Raw genomic sequence first — 18,543 nt, 5'->3', positions numbered from 1 at the left:
TTCATTATCATACTTTATTACCTATATCCAGGAATAAATTTTCATATATTACCAAACTCTTCCCTGTGCAAAACCCTATTTTTCCGGAACAAACCTACCTCCCTTTAAGTGGATCAGTCCAAATTTGCCTTTGCCAACAAAGGAACCTCCGATCCAAAAACAATAAAAATAAGTTTTACTATTTTTTCTGTTTCAACCCTTTCCCCTAATGTGATATCTAAGTATCCAAAGTTATCATGGCAAAATTTATCAAATGCTATACATAAAAGTAATTTATAAAAATAACATGTGAACAGAAGTTACTAGGCTTCAGTTCATACCTTTTACTGGAAAAATCACTGAGATGCATGAATAAAAAGTACAATAATAATGACCATATGAATGTTAAAACACACACAGACACTAACTAATGTATTACGTTAAAACAGAGCATGCAAACGATAACACATTCCAATGGAAAATAAACTATATAGTGTTCAACATGCATGCATGCACTCGCTGATTACAACTGATTTGTTACAAAAATATTTCAATTTACCTGAAATCCTAAACTGTACATTTTTAACAACATCTCCATGGAAAATAACGCCACAAAGAAGAGATTTGTTACTTCTGTAAACAAAAATTATAATGTTAATTAAAAGACAAAAATATAGAACATAATGAACATTTTCAACATGTACTCAAATTATTGAATTTGATGGATTATATTGGCATTAAATTATAAATAATGATTGATATTTCATATAACGTTTGACAGGTTCATCAATTGCCAATATTGCTTAAACATGTCACAAGACTTGAAAAAAGTTATCTTGAATCAATATCACTCAATTTCAAGGATATGAAATTCTCAAGCATCATGTTATTCCATAAATGCATTATTTATGAACACAATAGTGATTTCTGGCATACTGCACAATATCTCTACAAAATATAAACTATAATATATGCATTTCTAACCTTGAAAATGATCAAGCCACACAGGTTGTTTGTAATGCTCGGTGGCTAAAACACCCGTATTGAGGAACACAAGAATTATTATAAGCCAGTAGAAGGCTTGAGATTTAACAGCTTTTCTGCATGCCCTTCTCATGCGACGATTAATTCTGAAAAGTAAAAGCTAGATTTTGGCGACTTTTAAATCATATCTGCAACTAACAATATTATCACCAGAGAAAAAATTACAGCATTATTACAAGGCATGATAATTGGATCTTCCCAGGGATAAAGATAATTTAAAAATCATTGGGCAATATTTTCATAAAAAGTCAACATAAAATTTGTAGCTTCCTGAAATAAATGATGCTATTAAAAGGTTAGTCATATAATATCATCTGTAAAGTAAATGCAATAATGTAGAGAATTACATTAAAGACTAGTTCCTAAAGTCTCCTCCCTCCGAGTGCCATTGTGATGCCCTGGGGGAAATTATGATTTATATGAATGTTTAACACAATAAATGTAGAATTTGGATAATTATTTGTCTATAGCATTAGCATTATATAAAAAATTCTTTAGAGCAGAAATATGTGCCTATTCTACACATCGTAATAAACCCTGTTCTATACATTATCAGGATAAACAGCTTTGAGCAGAATTCAATAGCAATTCCTACAAAGCTAAAGATATTTTAATAATTTCTGGTGATTTTTTTTTATTTTTTAAAATTGCATCCAATGAATTGCTGAAAATATGATTTCATTTAATGAAACAAGAAAGAAACTGATTGGAGCATTTGAAAAGAAATTTACTCATTAATCAAGATAACTTATTCTCAAAGTAAGTAATCAGTTCTTAGTTAGTTAAATTTGTACTTTTATCTTTACTTCATTGCCTTTTATTGACCATTAATGGCAATGATTTCTTTAGCTATTTACCAGGCAATGATGACAAACATTTATGTTGACCCTATGTACCTGAATTATTAATACAGGGTCCGTACAACAAGTATTGTGACTGGTTTGCTGTAGCCCCAGCTGGTGGATGGGGGTGCGATCAGTTGGCTCAGTAGGTGAAGTTTTAAGTTTAGTAAGTACGTTAAACTTGGGAAATCCACATCGGAGACCCTTGAACTCATTAAACAGGCTTATGGGGATGATGCTTTAAGCCGCACAAGAGTTTTTGAGTGGAACAAAACGTTTAGGGAAGGCCAGGAGCTCGTCGAAGACAAGCACCGTGTCAGACGCCCGATGACCACTCGAACCGATGCTCAGGTGGACAAAATGAAAAAGGTTTTAGGCTCTGACAGGCGTTTAATCATCGCCCTCATCAGTGAGGAGACTGGCCTTTCAGTTGGAACTGTCCACACCATTGTAACATAGGATCTTGCGATGAGGAAAGTATGGGCGAAGCTGGTGCAGAAAGTCTTGAACAAGGAACAAAAACTGTCGCGGGAGGAAATTTTGCAAGAAATTTTGGACTGCATCAAGGAAGATGAAGATTTTCTCGACAACGCTATTACCTCTAAGGATAGCTCAATAGGAGCTCAAAGGATATCGGTTTGACTCCATCAAGGTGGTTCAAGCAGCAGCGACAAAGGCTCTCAACAATATTCCAGAAACAGACTTCCAGCAGGCTTTTGACGAGTGGCAGACGTGCCGAAATAAGTGTGTCGATGCAGGAAGAATGTATCTTGAAGATTATTAAGTAATTGTAATGATAACTGCAGTAAATTTTGATTTTTCGAACCAGTCACAATACTTTTTTTGCACACATATTCTTCAGGACAGCTATGATGGGGTCAGCTGACAAGGTGGTATGAAAAGCACTAGGACACAAGCACTGCAGTGGAGCCATGGACATAACTTAATAGGCTATAACAAAACTAAAATAAATTTTGTTAGTATCCATGAGCCAATTGAATCATGGATCTGAAGAGTGTTTATATTTATTTCGTGATAATGTTCCATATCCACACGAGTAACGACTGCCACTGTGAGTTCCATTTCATTGAATATTGTTTGCGCAACAATGCAACACACTAGTTGCCTAATTTTGATGAATTAAATATGCAATGAATTAAAATTATAAGGTATTTTCTTTTCATAACCTAAAACCAGGATATTCTTGACTCTAAAAAAATAGAACAGGGCAAAGGGAATGTGTGTATGAACTCCAAATTTTCAGTTGTAACCAAAGACCTAAAAGAGACACATAAAACAACCAAATGACACACTATGCACTTGTTTCAGTCATTTTTTATAACTTATCTCAGGAAAAGGTAATGAAAGCTAAAAACCATGGCACATTAAGGATTTCTATCACATTGCCCAGAGAAGGTATACTTATTTTGCCAATCTATGAAACAAATTGAAAGAGCTTTAAAATAATAGGTGCATACCTGTCAAAATCTTTCTTTTTCTTCCGGAACCAGGACTCTTGCTGAATTTCTCCTTCATTATCATCAATTCTGTCAGCAGATTCCATTTCATTATTCATTTTAGCTTGAAGAAAAGGTTGGATGATTATAATATAGCTCTAGGTAAAACCCTTTAAACAACTATTAAATAAGTATGAGGCCAGTACATTTGGAATATTAACTTAAATTATTCCAAGCAAATGGTTACTACTCACATTTTCCTTCCTGTCCTCTGTCTTCACCCTCGGGCTCAATATCTTCAGCCTGTGTTATCCAATCTAAGTATCCACGTAAATCATCTTCAATTTGTTGTTTTTCTTTTAATTTATGGAATTCTCCTCTGTTCTTTGCTTTCTCTCTTTCTTTAGAAAACTCTCTGCATGTAAAAACAAGGAAAGAAGACGTTATACAACCAATTTATAGCAATACAAATTTAATTAAAAGAGAAAAGGAAAACTCATATTTGTAGTCCGTTAAATCCCATATGCATGTCCATACTGTTCATTTATATAAGGAGAAGAAACTTTTAATTATAATGATAATATTTACTACAACCTGGAGGAATCAAATAAGATGCATAAGACATCCAATTTCATCAAAATTTATACAATGGATAATGTATTTTAAAGATGTAAATATGGACTGCACTTGATACTCTTGGTAACCTTAACCAAACCCAATACTTACTACTGCTTTAATTTAATGCAAATAAACTAAGGTATACATAAAACGGCCTTTAAATCCTGTGGTTTGAAAGACAAAACTAATCATCAAACAAGGGGACGAATAGCGCATGTACTATTCACATGATAATTCAATTCACTTTCACTGGAAAATTATGAGCATGAATTTTATCGGTGGAGCTATGATGATGATCACATGAATAATAATCACCCTCATGAAAAACCATTTGTTAGCTACAAAATTTTAGTTGGGCACATATACATGTAAGGATCTTTGTTATTTACACTAAGGTGAAACAGTCCAATGTAATTTGTTGAATGATAATTTTTTATGATGAACCAATAATTGAAAGATTGCATTCCAAAAGAATACTGAGAGCACAACCACATTTTATGAACCATGCCAAAATGACCATTGGCTTACAGTATTGTCAAGACAATAGCCTTAACACAAATTATCTGTTTAGCTTAAATATTTTAAGTACTACTTATAAATCAACACAAAGCAAACTGTGAGAAACCAAAACTGACTTATAAGAGATTTGAGTGAAGGAGAAAACTATTGAATCTTCAGTTGAAATATAAGAGCTTGTGTCTTTCATGTTTGCAAATGAACATAGTTCCATGTCCAGTACATATGAATAGAAGTTAGTGCTCTGCTGGATAATGTTAGTGAAATACAAGACTATGGGGAGATTTTTAATGAAAAGCATCTTACAAAACCGAGACTTGAGTTTGCCTCCGAAGAATATATACCAGAAATATATTGTCACTCTTCAATCAAAAGGAATTTCACAGGAAAGTTGAACAAACAAGAGATTACCACTAACCAGCCAAGCATTGATCCTTACCAATAAATGTACAGATCTTAACAAGCTACAGCGATCCCAGAATTTATAACTAATTTTAAATAACAACCGACTAAAACAAAAACACGCAATTTTTAAGAGAATGAAAAATATTTACAGTAAAACAGAGAATCAGATATAGTAATGACACCCTACTGTAATACTCCAATTGCTATCCCATGCCATAGTTAGGCACTACTTATTCAAGATCAACTGTTAGGCAACAGAGTACAACAGCTAGTTTATGCACCTTCCACACCAAGTTCCCAGGTTTTAATTATAGGAGAAAAAGTGAGACTCTGTTTCAAACTTTGGTGGGTGTGAACAGCATGCTAACCACAGTAATATGTCACATGGTCACGCTAAACCGTTAGAGCTCTTGTTGCCTCCCACTGAGAGTAGGCAATCGTGCTAATCTCTTATACAGTTAATAAAAAGGATGTAGAATATTAGTGTAACTGCATCGTACCTCTTGTGATCCACCTGCCATGACTAAATTGCTACACCATAGATCAACTCTGCACCGCCACTGATGGATTAAAGGATGCCAATTGTACCCACGGATCACAATATATTCCCCGAAATATAATTTAAATAGGCGAACCATTTACCAACATTTCATCGCTGACTTATGGTTTTAAAATGATGCACCAACAGTTACGACCGTAAGTACAATTAAAAGAAACATCTCCGACCTCTACCACTTTGACTGCCTCAAATGATAGTTGCTGCGTACTATTCTCTCATGTAATTTCATCATCGCAAATAAGAATTAGTTTTGTAAATTAAAAAACAATAAAGCTCTTTTAAGTATGAAATATAAACCCACCAAATCTGCAACTCCTTATAAGCAATTTCTGGTTCTTGTGGCTGGACATCGGATTTAATAAATATATAGAGAAGGACCAGAAACAACAGGATGGTATGAACTCCGGGAATGTATTTATAAATACGCATACTGCACCATTGTGGTGCTGAATATGTATTGCGAGATATAATATAAATATGATGGTCATTCCTTGGCAGTTGTGTGCAGGATCGAATATCGTGATGGGACGTAGTAATCAAGACTTCCATCCCGAGTTAAAATGATTGTTTAGTATAAAGAATCAAGGGCTATGATATTGGCATGGCTGTAGCCTTAAATGCGACTAATAACACTCAATTATTTGACCAATAGTCAATACGGAAAATATATCTATCTTGATAAAAAGTAAATGCTGTCACCGAGAAGAAAAACGTTCCAATACCTTAGCCTTCCTGAAAAGGAATATTGTACATGATAATCGCTATTTTATATACAGAGAAAATCTAATCCCTCTAAAACTCTCTAAGACCATATTTTTAAACAACATAATTCGGAGCTAATTCATAACACTCGCGCCATATTGGTTTTCACTGATTATCGGTAGTCAATTGTTTGATAAAAGCGCCGAGCGAATGAATCGTATTATTGACATGATAATAGAAATTTATTTAAAATTTGGGAACCCAGGGAATATAGGTTCTTAAACAAATCATAACCAATAAGTTCGTTAGTTCTACACATTTTACTCTATTAAATGTCTTCTCAGAGTCTATGAAATAAACAAATACATCCTGATTTTAATATATACATTTATTTAGTATTTCGCTCTATTTTTGACCACATTACTGCTATCGCAAAACTTTTACTCTCTCTTCTTGTTCAACTCAAGCTGATCATCTCCAAAGTAGTCGTTTCTGTTCTCCACATTCTTAGTGATGATCAAATGAAATCTTTTGGCCAAATTCTTCTTCATAAATATTACAGTCTAGCCCAAAACAAGCTACCCCTCCCATATTTTTTCTATGTCCTTAAGCAGTTCCATAATGATGATAAGGCCTATAGCCTTATTTTATTTTAATTCCCTTAATGCTCTTCTTATCTTGCAATCAAGTTTGTCTGGGAATGAGGTATCCAGATTTTTTTCATATTCTCCTTCAATGTTTAAACTTGCTGACCTAATATCCTTGCCATATAGATCCACTATCTATTCTTTCCGTTCTATTGAATCTTTCTTGGCTTCATCAATAATTTTTCTGCCATATCTTTAAGTGTGTTCATGGTTTTTTTCTTCATATTCTTGAAAGTTTTTCCACCTTTCTGTGTTTTTCCCTTCTTTCGTATCCTCACTATGTCTTTCACCAACTTTCTTCTACCCAATGAGTTTCCAACATCAAATTATTATTTTAACATGAAAATAAAAATTTATCATAGAAAATCTTTGTTAAAATTTATTGCATTTTTTGAGCTAACTTAGAAAATTAAAAATCTTCGTTAAATCATCCACTAAATTTCAGTTATTACTTTTTGTGAGGTCTGGATACATTCGTAATTCAAAAGAATAAATTTTGAATTTTTAGGAGGCAATGGATGCATATATAACTCAACTTTCTTCTATTATCCCTTCTTCCCATCATAATCTTAAATATAGAAGATACTCAATGTCATTTCATTGTTTTTATCCCTTGGAACTGACATATATATATATATATATATATATATATATATATATATATATATATATATATATATATATATATATATATATATATATAATATATATATTATATATAATATATATATTATATATTATATATATATATATATATATATATATATATATATATATATATATATATATATATATATATATATATATATATATATACTACATGCACTTTGCCAAAACCACCTATCAATCTCATTATCTGATGGAAAAGTTCTATAATCACTCTTTATGTATCCAGTATTTGTAATGCATGCAGCATTAACCACTTTATATAGCTCTACAGCAATGCTCAGCATAGTAAAAATGGACCTCTTATGTAATATCACTATGAGGCGACTGTGCACAGCATATAAGTCATAATATGATCATCAGAAAAAATTTTAATGGACTGAAATTAAATAATTCCCTTTGAAAATGTTTTAGAAATTATGTATATTTTTGTCCATGGATTATATATAGAGTGCAGCTGATTTCTTCTTCTTGCATACTAATATTAATGATTGAAGTTGCCCTGGACCTGCTTTGAGTTTTAAGATGTAAATATTGCACAAAACAGATCTAATGTATGCATTGTATGTAGTTTTCATACACCTGTAGGCAGTATAAAATTGCATAAATTTGAAAAGCATATGCAATGTAGAGATTGGGATGGTGCCTCAGCCAGTGAAACATGCGAAGAGCAACTCAAGTGCAGTATGCCATCTATTAGGTATAAAATGAAATTATGACCTGTGGGTATTTTTTTGAAGTGTATGCTAGAATAGACTGATACTGGGTTCCATTTTTCAGCAGTCCCTATCTCCCAAAAATCCTACATCCAAATTGCCAACGTTTTCCTTCACGACTCAAATGGTTTCAGCTATGGTCATCTTCCCTATTACTACCCATATAAAAAATACAAATTTCCATGCAATTTTGTTCATCTTCAAAGGCTATGTAAATAAATTATAATAATATTTACTTATTTTGACAGATGGATTGACAGAGGTGCTCAACATATTAGATGTCATCCATATATATAATTATTATTATTACTATTATGTAGAAACACAATAAAATTGACTGGTTAACTACTTGTATCTTTGAATAAAGTCATTAGTTTGTTCATTCATGTGATGAATAGGTTCCAGGATATGAAAATATACTTTCCACCAGAAAACCAAAATAAATCTGAAATATCAGTTCTTTTCACTAGTTCCATTGACCTGAAATACACTGTAAAATGTCCAAAGGGCATTTTCAATGTGCCCATGGAAATGCATCAGGACACATTTTGAAAATATAACCCAATTAAATCTTTCAAACTTCAGTATATAAACTGCTACACTGTTACCTAGTCCACATTTTCAAAGTCATTTAGAATGTATGAAAAAATATTTTATTCCTCTAGGCATATTTGAATTACTTCAGTCTCACTTTAAGGTGTGACAAAGCCACCAGCTCATTTCATTATCTTTGTTGACAACATTCATGTTTGCCAGTTTGTTTTTTCCATGAATAACAAAAAAATCTGGCTATTATAACTATTTTATTGGGGTGTGATATCCTAGCGAGGAGCAACCAGCTTCCGCTGAGGCTTTGGGTCATAAGATATCTGCTAACTAGCTTACTAAGACTGCTTAATAGCTGTGTATTGAGTCTCCAGGCTTTATCGTTAGTGCAAATAATGTACCAGCCATCTCCATGTATAACAGATAATGAAGCAATGCCTAACAAATCAAAGTGGATGGAGACCTAAAAAATTTCAGCAGCTTCAAACTTTGAAATGCCATGTTGACCTGAGAACTGCTACATAAATGAGGAAATCAATAGTAAGGACTTTTCCCAATTTTGTTGCTCATTATTGACTGACACTGTCATATGTACCATCACATTTATTATATTGTTGACAAGGCTCTGTGGTGACATTACTGTGATTTTGTATGACTAATCAAAAGAATATTCAATTTTCTGTCACAGCTGGTAAATATTGAATAAAGTCAGATTCAACTCACCCGCTCAAAACACCAAGAATTAGGTTCATAACAAAAAAGGCTCCAAGAATAACCATAGAAATAAAATAGATCCACTGCCAACTGTTTCCCATTGCATCTTCAATCTGCAGTAAATAAAACAACAAATAAATTGCAAATAAAAGTAGGAGTACACCCTTTAAAATTGTGGATAAAAAATATCCTGTATATGAAAATGCTGAGCTATCAAAAAGCTTGCATGCACATTTTTCAAAAGGAAATGATTCAGTGACATGCTTGTATTTTATAGTATGGTCAAGAGATTAAAAATTTAGTAAGCATGCAACAGGAATATAGTAATTATATTTTGTTGAATCTGTTATGCACCTTGTACCTTTAAAAGGGAAAAATTTATTGGTAAGTGTTAGAACTTGATAATTGTACTATCTACTGTACCAATAATAATAATATTAACTGATTATTCTCATTCTATATCTATTTTAAAGATTTGTAATACATATGAATAAATACTTGACACACATCAATTAAAATAAAAACCAGAAACGATATTTCAGGCTATTTCTGAGAACCTTTGTAAATGATGAGGTCACAGTAATTTTGCTGAACTTTGTCTTTCATGACAATGGTTACTTTTTTTATCTGGATCAATGCTTTTAATTAGAGGATACATTTCAATTGTTACCCTACGTTGATAAATATAAGTATAAGAACCCGCATGCAGTTGGCTTTAATCTTGAAAACTGAATTTCCATCTAATGAGACATTGAAACACATATTAGGTATGTATATTATGCAGGGTAGTCTGATTTATTTCCAAGTGATCATGAGGGAGCTAAAAATGTTGTTTTAAATCTGCTATACCAGCTATAAATTAATCCAAATCTAATACATTCCTTATGATGAAATTAATTAGTAAGTTTAAATCATTCATACTTAATAATTAGCTTGTATAAATGACAGTGGACCTGCCACTCATTCATTTTGGGACCTTCAATGAGAAATTCCTCCAAAGTCTTTGAAATTTACAGCATAAAAGTAAACCCAAAAGTTGCTTTGATAGGCAAATACTCAACTCACCTACCACTAAGCTTTACTAATGTCATGCACATAGTTCACATACATGGATAGGGTAATCAGTTCCTTTCCTTTTGCTGCTGGCAGGGATCTCAGGATGACTTGAACCCAAAACATCATTCAACTTGGCTGAAGTAGGTGCATAGAATCATCTGGATTTGTTTATTTTTACCAAGTTAAAACTGAATTATCTTCAGGGATTTATGATTAAATGTTATTGAATCCTGGTATGAGTTTTTAAAAATGAACCCTAGACTATGGCAGTTCACCCCAGGATATGTATAGTGAGTGCTAGGATAACTTAAATTAATAGCAGCTGGATTCACTGGCAATAATATTATCATCGCCTTAGAAAAAGGTACCTGCTGATAAGCTATGTAGGACAGAGAAGTGCCTTTAATGATCTATATATTGAAAAAAGTATTGCTTTATTTTTCAACTATAGATTATTGCTCTTACTATTGACATGCATGATAAATTTCAATTACTCATTATGATTACCTTTGATTGTGATAGTTTTCTAATAAAATTTTGTAACTAGATATTATTGTTAAAAAACTGAATCTCTTGATATTATGCGTTAGAGGGTAAAATGAATTTTTTTCTAAGACTATTTTCTTTAACTAATGCCATTTAAAAATTATAAAAAATTATCTGGCCAATAGGAAGAAATGGCAATGAATATCAGGTGGAATGTTAAATTGAACAGTTGAATAGAACTCAAAAACATGATGTCTTATTGAAAATGGCAATATGCTAAATGGCTAAAAAAATCCATCTCTTGCTAGAAATCTTTTTGACAAAAATAAGCAATTTTTCAATGGCTATTTCTAACAAGTAACCCTACTTCCATCTTGCAGAAAATGTAGAAAAAACACATTCCTTGAATCTGGCCATGTCTTTACCATGATGGTATGTTAGCAGAAGAAAAATATGGTGAAAGAATTCTTCAATTAATAACAGTTATTTCCATTGTTGCATGTCATTATATGACTCTATGATTAAAGGTCACTAACTGTTTTAGAACCAATCATCACACATTATTTAGCCTAATTACCTGTAACCATTCATGGTAGTATCTTACTATTGTTTGGGTGGAACCACACTCCAACAATAGAAAATGAAAATACTTATATTTTCAGGCCTCCCACTAACATTGAGCAAATTTCCATACTGTAAGGGTTGTTTTGCTTGGTTGGGGCAGTTTATCCAGAATTGGACTATCTCCCGGGCTATCACCTATTGAAATCTAAAAATGGAAGTCATAACAGATCTCCTATTATTGAAATAGTGTTCCATCCAGACAAGAGTAAGATAATACTATGAATGTTGACAGGCAATTAGGTTAAATATTAATAATGTGCGATGATTGATTCTGAAGCAATTGGTGACCTGTAATCCAATAGACATATTATGATATGCAACAATGGAAACGAATGTTATTAATCGAAGAATACATTCTCCATATTTTTTTCTGCTAACACACCATTCTCCATATTTTTATGCTGAAGACTCTATGGCCAGATCCAAGGCATGGGTTTTTCTTTATTTTACACTGGTTGGAAGTGATTCTTAAAGTTTAGAAATAGATATTGTTACTCAATTTCCTATAGCACAGATAAAATATGGCTTAAAATGATTAAAGATGGGAGATAATAAATTTTAAAGGAAGGTAGGCCCAGATCCAAGTCTCTGGTTGTACAGAAGTAATTATTGACACCACTCCTGTCAATGTGAGAGATGATTGTTGAAGAACAGAAATAGATTTATCAAAAAAATAAAATTTAATCGGTTTCCACCCACATTTGTAGCTGAAATTTTGCTCATGAGATTAAAAAGCTGACTTAAGGTGGTTTCTTTAGATTATCTAGGGCTCTTTTCAAAATCCATCCCCCTCTTTCATGAGGCATTATCATTTGTGAGAATTCTTCTGAATGAAGCTAACTTTTTCTCTGCAGAAACAAGCCATGAAATAAATTGCTGGAGTTTCAATTAGAAAACAGAGCAAACCCTATGACTGATATTTGAAAATCTTAACTGTTCCCTGTATTCTGCAATGCCCCTCCTTTGTCAAGGAAATATCCTAATATCTTATCACCTTATAGCTCTTTCCACTCCCATGGCACTAGAGGCACTGGTGATGTTCTCCTCAAAATGTTTAATTCCAGCCTCACCAAAAATGCCCCAAATCTTATTTCTATTTCTATTTACAACCACCACCCTCCAAAGCTGAAAGGCATTTTTTCATAGAGAAATAAAAATATTTACATTCCACAGAATACATTTCACATTTTTTTTAAACCTCTGATTATCTTTACTGTTAATTTTACTCATGAGTGTGTTAAGCTATACATTTTATTTTACTGACACCCTCCTGCTTTTTTGAGACCCTCTATTAGTATGACATAATTGATTGAAGGATGTATTATCTTAATATTATCATTGTAGGTGAAAATTTGTAACCTTATTTGGTTCGAGAAAGCAAACAGCATAACTGTGCAGAAATCTCTGGCACCACCAACATCCAAAAGAGTCAATGTGGAGACTTCTGATTGGAAATTTATCGTAATATCATTTTTTGATATTCAGCGAAAAGAGTATCAACACTCACTACTATCACATACAACTGTAAATGTAACTTACTAAAGTGATGTACAGGAGATTCTCCTCGGTCATAGCAATTGCAAAAGGCCACATTTCAAGCAACACCCTGGATGTAGCACCACATAAAATGCATGGCTGCACATTGAATAGGGTGTTGCTGAATAGCCTGCAAAAATTATTGAGTGTTCCTCATCCCTCCTGAACTAGCCTCATTTGACTTTATCCTGCCCTCCAAAGTAAAGAAACACCTCTGTGAAAAGCTTTTCATCATCAGAAGCAGATGTGGGTGAACAAATGTGATAAATTTGCAATGAATACTGGTGATGCAAAAATTTAGTTAAATAAATGAAACTTGTACCACATACATACTATGCAAACTATATTTTATAAAATTAACTTGTTGCACAGAAAATTATATGAATAAAATAATCTAAGATCACTTTATATTAACTGGGCTTGTACATATTTCACCCTCCATTGTAAGAATGTACATATTTTGGATTTTTCCTCATGTTTGAGTATTTACATTGTTAAATACTAGTGGAAGGGTTATACTCCTGATTATTAGGCTCACATTTGGACTTTTGAACCAATATCACTTTTGTGAATGATGAAAAAACCCACTCCAACAGCCTAACTGTAACTCAAACTTCTCTAGAAGAGGTTAACTGTGCAAGCTAAATTTCACTAATGCAAAATGTAATCAAATAATTGAAAATGGTGTTTGTATGAACATATGCCCAAGCTCTCTGTCTTCAAAACCCAATTAAGAGAATTTGAAAGAGCATTTTAGCCTCTTCCAATGTTTAATACCTATGAATTATAGATTTGGCTTGGTGGAAGAGTTTGAGCAATCTGATTACTCCCAGAGTTCTGATGGCTGGAGAAATGGTAGTGGCTACTGTTAGGATTACCTTCTCCATGTGAAAGGTTCTTTGTCTAATGCAATTTTTCATCTTATGTCCCTACTACTGGGCCATTTTGGTCCAAAACACTTCCAGGGTAGGTAAACTATTTCATCTGCTCAAGTTTATGAGCACCTATTTTAATATTCAACTTAATCTTTTCTCTTTGCTGAAAACTGCATTACCTTGGGTTCGTTAACATGTATTCTCATCCCATACTTATTGCACTGGCTTTCCAATGCACTCAGCAATGCTTGACACCCTTTAGCTGGCTGGCAAACTAAAGCTTGATCATCCGCAAACCTAACTTCTTTTATGAATTCCCCACCAAACTTCATACCCATTTCCAGGCCTTACCATATTACTTCCACCTTTTTCTTTATGTACACATTAAATATCACTGGTGATAATTTACACTCCACAATTAAAACTCTTCATAACATTTCCCTCAGAGAATCTCCATCAGCCACTCATACCTTAGCATTATGAGTCATTTGAAGGATGCAGATAGGTCGCCTATCCATCCAAGGTACTCCAATATCCTGCACTTCATTAATTAATTCTACCCAATTCACTCTATGAAACACCTTCTCAAATCTACAAAACAAACAAATACTTCCATTGTCTCCTGATACTCCTTCCCGTAGGAAGTTCTTCCACATTCCATTTCTTTAACTGCCTTCCCTGTGTTATCTTATTGAGTCTAAAATTATGCATTATTAGCAATAAAGTTTAATCTGAATCCAGGTAGGCTCCAGGGGAACTATGCTAATTGACCACACTATTCCTAGATCCCTGCATAGACATGATACAGTCTTACTGATATCTTTCTGAATGTCTGGGTATTTTCCAGGTATAACTTAGCTTACTGTGGTGTTTAATTGAAGTGTTCACTGAGATTAAGCCCTGAATCCTGTAGAACCCTTTTTCTTTCTCCTCACCGTCATTCTTTGTTCCTAAACCATAGTCCGCTACCTTATTACCATTTCTCCTTTAAGTCACCTTCATATTCTAATCCCCCATTACTATCAGATGATGCCATCCTTGAACACCCACAGTTATATCCTCTAACTGATCATATACCCTATTGGCTCCTTCCTTCCTGAGGTTTCTTGGTGGCATGGAGACCTTATCAATAACCAAGTTCACTCCTGTAGCTTTTACTTCAAGTACAGATGTTCTTTACTTCAAGTAAAGATCAGCCACTAGTTTTGTTTACCACAGACCTTGCTACCTTTTGTTTAATATCATTTCCCTTAGCACTATTATCACCCCATACTGGCTCTCTTCCGATACGTTGTATATCACTCAAACTATTGCTCCAGTTATCCTTGCTATTCATGCAAAGAGTCCTGAAGTAAATATTTCCTCTCTCCATCTCCTGCTTTAATATTCTAATTGCTCTGTTCTCAGTACTGTCTAAACATTTCATGTCCCTAGTTTTACTGGTTCAGCCCTCTTCTGTGCTGCTGCTGTAGATTCACTTTGTAAGAATTTTGTGCAATGATGACTTCTGCTGCTGGGAATGACACAAGACTCAGTGGGCAACATTTCCTAAGTTCCAGAATTAATTTCCATATTCTCGTCAATCATCATTTCATGGGATAAATAATTAAGGAAGTTTTCCATTGTTTTTCTCAAAATTATTTTTGATGCAACACTATCACTCAAATGGCCATTCTATGGGAGTCGAATGCCTTTTGCAGCTGACTCACTGAGGAACAGATGCTACAAGCATCTTAGATCTGGCTCATGCCCTTGACATAACTGACATAGGTGACCCTACTAGGACAAATTATCTGTATTCCCACCAGTGTAGCTCTAGGGGTCTTCAGAAAGCACAAGATTTTCCACCATGTACAATTTTTTGCTCATAGAGTAAAGTAGACTTAGTAAAAAGCTCAAAAAAGGAGCATAGTGACCTATATTTTGGAATGCTTTAAAACTATTCTGGAGTTTCATGGGATATTATGAAGGCTATCCAGAAAGTAAAATATGTTTGCATGTAGTGAGCAAAGTAGTGTGGGGCACCAAATGTTTGCTGTATTGACAGAGACACTAGGGCAGTGCACCTCAAGCTGCAGTGTTTAGAAGGCTGTGCTGCTTGTTTACACTAGCAAGTCAAAATGAACAATACAACTGGTAATCCCACCAAACATGAAATCCATTTAGTGGTAAGGTTTTACTGGCAATAAATTTCAAATCTGTGGACATTCATCAGGAAATATGGGCTGTGCACCTACTAAATGATGAGTGAACCTGTGCATCAATGGTGACCTTAGTTTAAGATTGAATGACGTCCAAGAACTGGACACATTCATCAGTCACAAGGCTAGGCCAACTACTGTGTTCCTCATTGTGAGCATTGGTGGGGTCATATTTAAACCGAATGCATCCCGGCCTCACTCCACCTTAACTCATTACTCTGTCTCCATACACTTCACAAAGTTGCCCATGAATTTCAATTGGCTTGTAGTTTATTGCCAGTAAAAACCTAATCACTTATTGCACTTCACAACTCGTGGGATTTTCTATTGAAGCACACATTTTAACAGTTTGCAGAGAGCGTAGTAGAAGAACCATAGCCTGCTCACTACCAGAGCAGGATATATACTGAGTGTAGGGATGTTTAGATGGTGACTCTAGCCCTACCCACTGCCATGGGTGGGGCTAGAGCCACCACTGAATGCATTGAAACATAAGTTCCTTTCTTGGCAGCCCTTGTATGAAAATAACCTCAACATCAGTAACAGTGAATTGCCTAGTCAGGTTAATAATGAGTATTTAATGAAATGCTCAGTCCCATTTCCTACTAAAAAAATATTTGTCTATTTATAATGTTGTTGCGAAGGCCTCTGCTGAATGTAGATTGTGAAGGCTGCATGTGCTTATGTTTTACTGCATTTGTATCATTAGCAACAGATGTGAAGAAGCCTTAGCACATGCAACCTTTGATGAGTGGTGCTGGTGTATAATACCTTTCTATATAATGTATGTGGATTGAATAAGATTTTCTGCCAATTCAATAAAAACACTATTTAAATATATATGCTAATGTGTTTTGTGCATAATGATTTTTCAGGCGGTAGTATGATCAATAAATTTATTCCAGCATATGTTAAAAATTTTGGGCAGGATGGTCAGCGGGTGAAACACTGGCCTACTTACCAAAGGGGCTGGGTTAGATTCTATGAGTTGCACTTTCAGCTTCATCCAAGCTGTGTGATCTTTCAGGTACCAGATCTTCCTGGGAAACCACAGACTGCAGAGGGAAAGGACCCCTTGTACCCTGTTATGTGGATTTCACGAGCCGTATAGGCCTTAGTCTGAGGTGAGCTCTACCCTCACCTATCAAACCAATCATTAGGTTGATTACTTTGGTGTAGTGATGGTAAAAGTTTTACAAAACTAGCATAGCTATGTGTTAAAAAAACCATTGAAATTGCATCTCGGAAAAATAGAATATTGGAGCTTAAATATTTCATTCTGTGTATTTTAGAGACATAATCATGACTGAAAAATATAAAATAATCAGAATCACTTCAAATGGATGGATTAAGCATGCAGTGTTTACCATATTTGTTGGTTACCAGGATCCCATTTGAAAACAATTTTAAGCAGCACCAAGAGGTTAATCAAGGCATGAATAGTAGTCTAGCATGCAGATAAATAATCATGAGTAATGATGGCTAATCCTAAATTAAACTATTGCTAAGAGGAATATTATGGGGTCAGTATATCATACCACTTACCAGCCACATTAAATTCATTGGTTTTCTATTTCATAATTGAGAATGGTTTCTGAGAGGCACATGGGAGTTTTCAAAATGCACTATTGTCATTAATACCAGAGGATTTGATGATAACCAGTTGAATTGAAAATGAGGTAGCAGTAAACTTATCAATATCTTTTCCACTATATCACATAACTCATTATAAGTATTGTACTTCCCTCTTAGCAATTAATATCGACACACTTTATTGAGGAGCCAATATTTTTTTAAGAGCCACCCATTCACATTGGGATCGCACTTCTTAAATAATTGGAACTTGAATGAAGTGATTTTGATTGGAGCCATTAAGTGAATTCATTTATTGTATTTAATTCCCTAAGTCACTCTCCACTAGTTCACTCCACTGTTATCAGCTTATGAATAATGAAAAATGTCACATGCTTGTGGCAATTGAATTAATATTAGAATTAATTGTTACTATTGCAAACTGACTTCTATGCATTATTGATATGGTATTCACGGTGAACATAATGCTTCTTGGATACCCAATTGGTATCTCTTGGTACAATGGCTTTAGCATTTAAAGGTAGCCTTTGCTCTGCAACAAAAAGAAGATTACTGACTCCTCAGTGTGCAAAAATTGTTCTTAGTAGGATTGGGCATGATTTTTAATATGAATTGAACAGAACTTCAGCTGATAATACTGTGGCAGATTCTTGCATTAATCGCTCTATATTATAACAGTTTTAAAGAAGAAAAATCCTAATTTTTTTAACTCATCCATCATCTAATGCACAATGTGATTAAATGCATCAAATGGTATTTCC

General features: G+C 33.9%; 1 protein-coding gene across 12 annotated transcripts in view; it reads right to left on the bottom strand.

Annotated features, from left to right (window-relative positions):
* Positions 1 to 18,543, bottom strand: part of Ca-alpha1D (Ca[2+]-channel protein alpha[[1]] subunit D) — a 391,248-nt gene that overhangs the window by 190,490 nt on the left and 182,215 nt on the right. For all 12 annotated transcript variants that reach the window (XM_071582710.1, XM_071582711.1, XM_071582713.1 and 9 more), the window contains exons 8-12: positions 9,421 to 9,524; positions 3,577 to 3,737; positions 3,344 to 3,446; positions 964 to 1,109; positions 539 to 612 (exon numbers count right to left, since the gene is read on the bottom strand). In XM_071582710.1, coding sequence (XP_071438811.1) covers positions 539 to 612; positions 964 to 1,109; positions 3,344 to 3,446; positions 3,577 to 3,737; positions 9,421 to 9,524 — 588 coding nt within the window. The remainder of the gene's footprint in view (positions 1 to 538; positions 613 to 963; positions 1,110 to 3,343; positions 3,447 to 3,576; positions 3,738 to 9,420; positions 9,525 to 18,543) is intronic.

This window comes from Hetaerina americana, unplaced genomic scaffold (genome assembly GCF_022747635.1).
Source record: "Hetaerina americana unplaced genomic scaffold, ioHetAmer1.1.p SCAF_12, whole genome shotgun sequence".
Taxonomy (NCBI): domain Eukaryota; kingdom Metazoa; phylum Arthropoda; class Insecta; order Odonata; family Calopterygidae; genus Hetaerina; species Hetaerina americana.
Note: the sequence above shows the minus strand (reverse complement) of the source record. Positions and strands in the feature narration are given on the sequence as shown.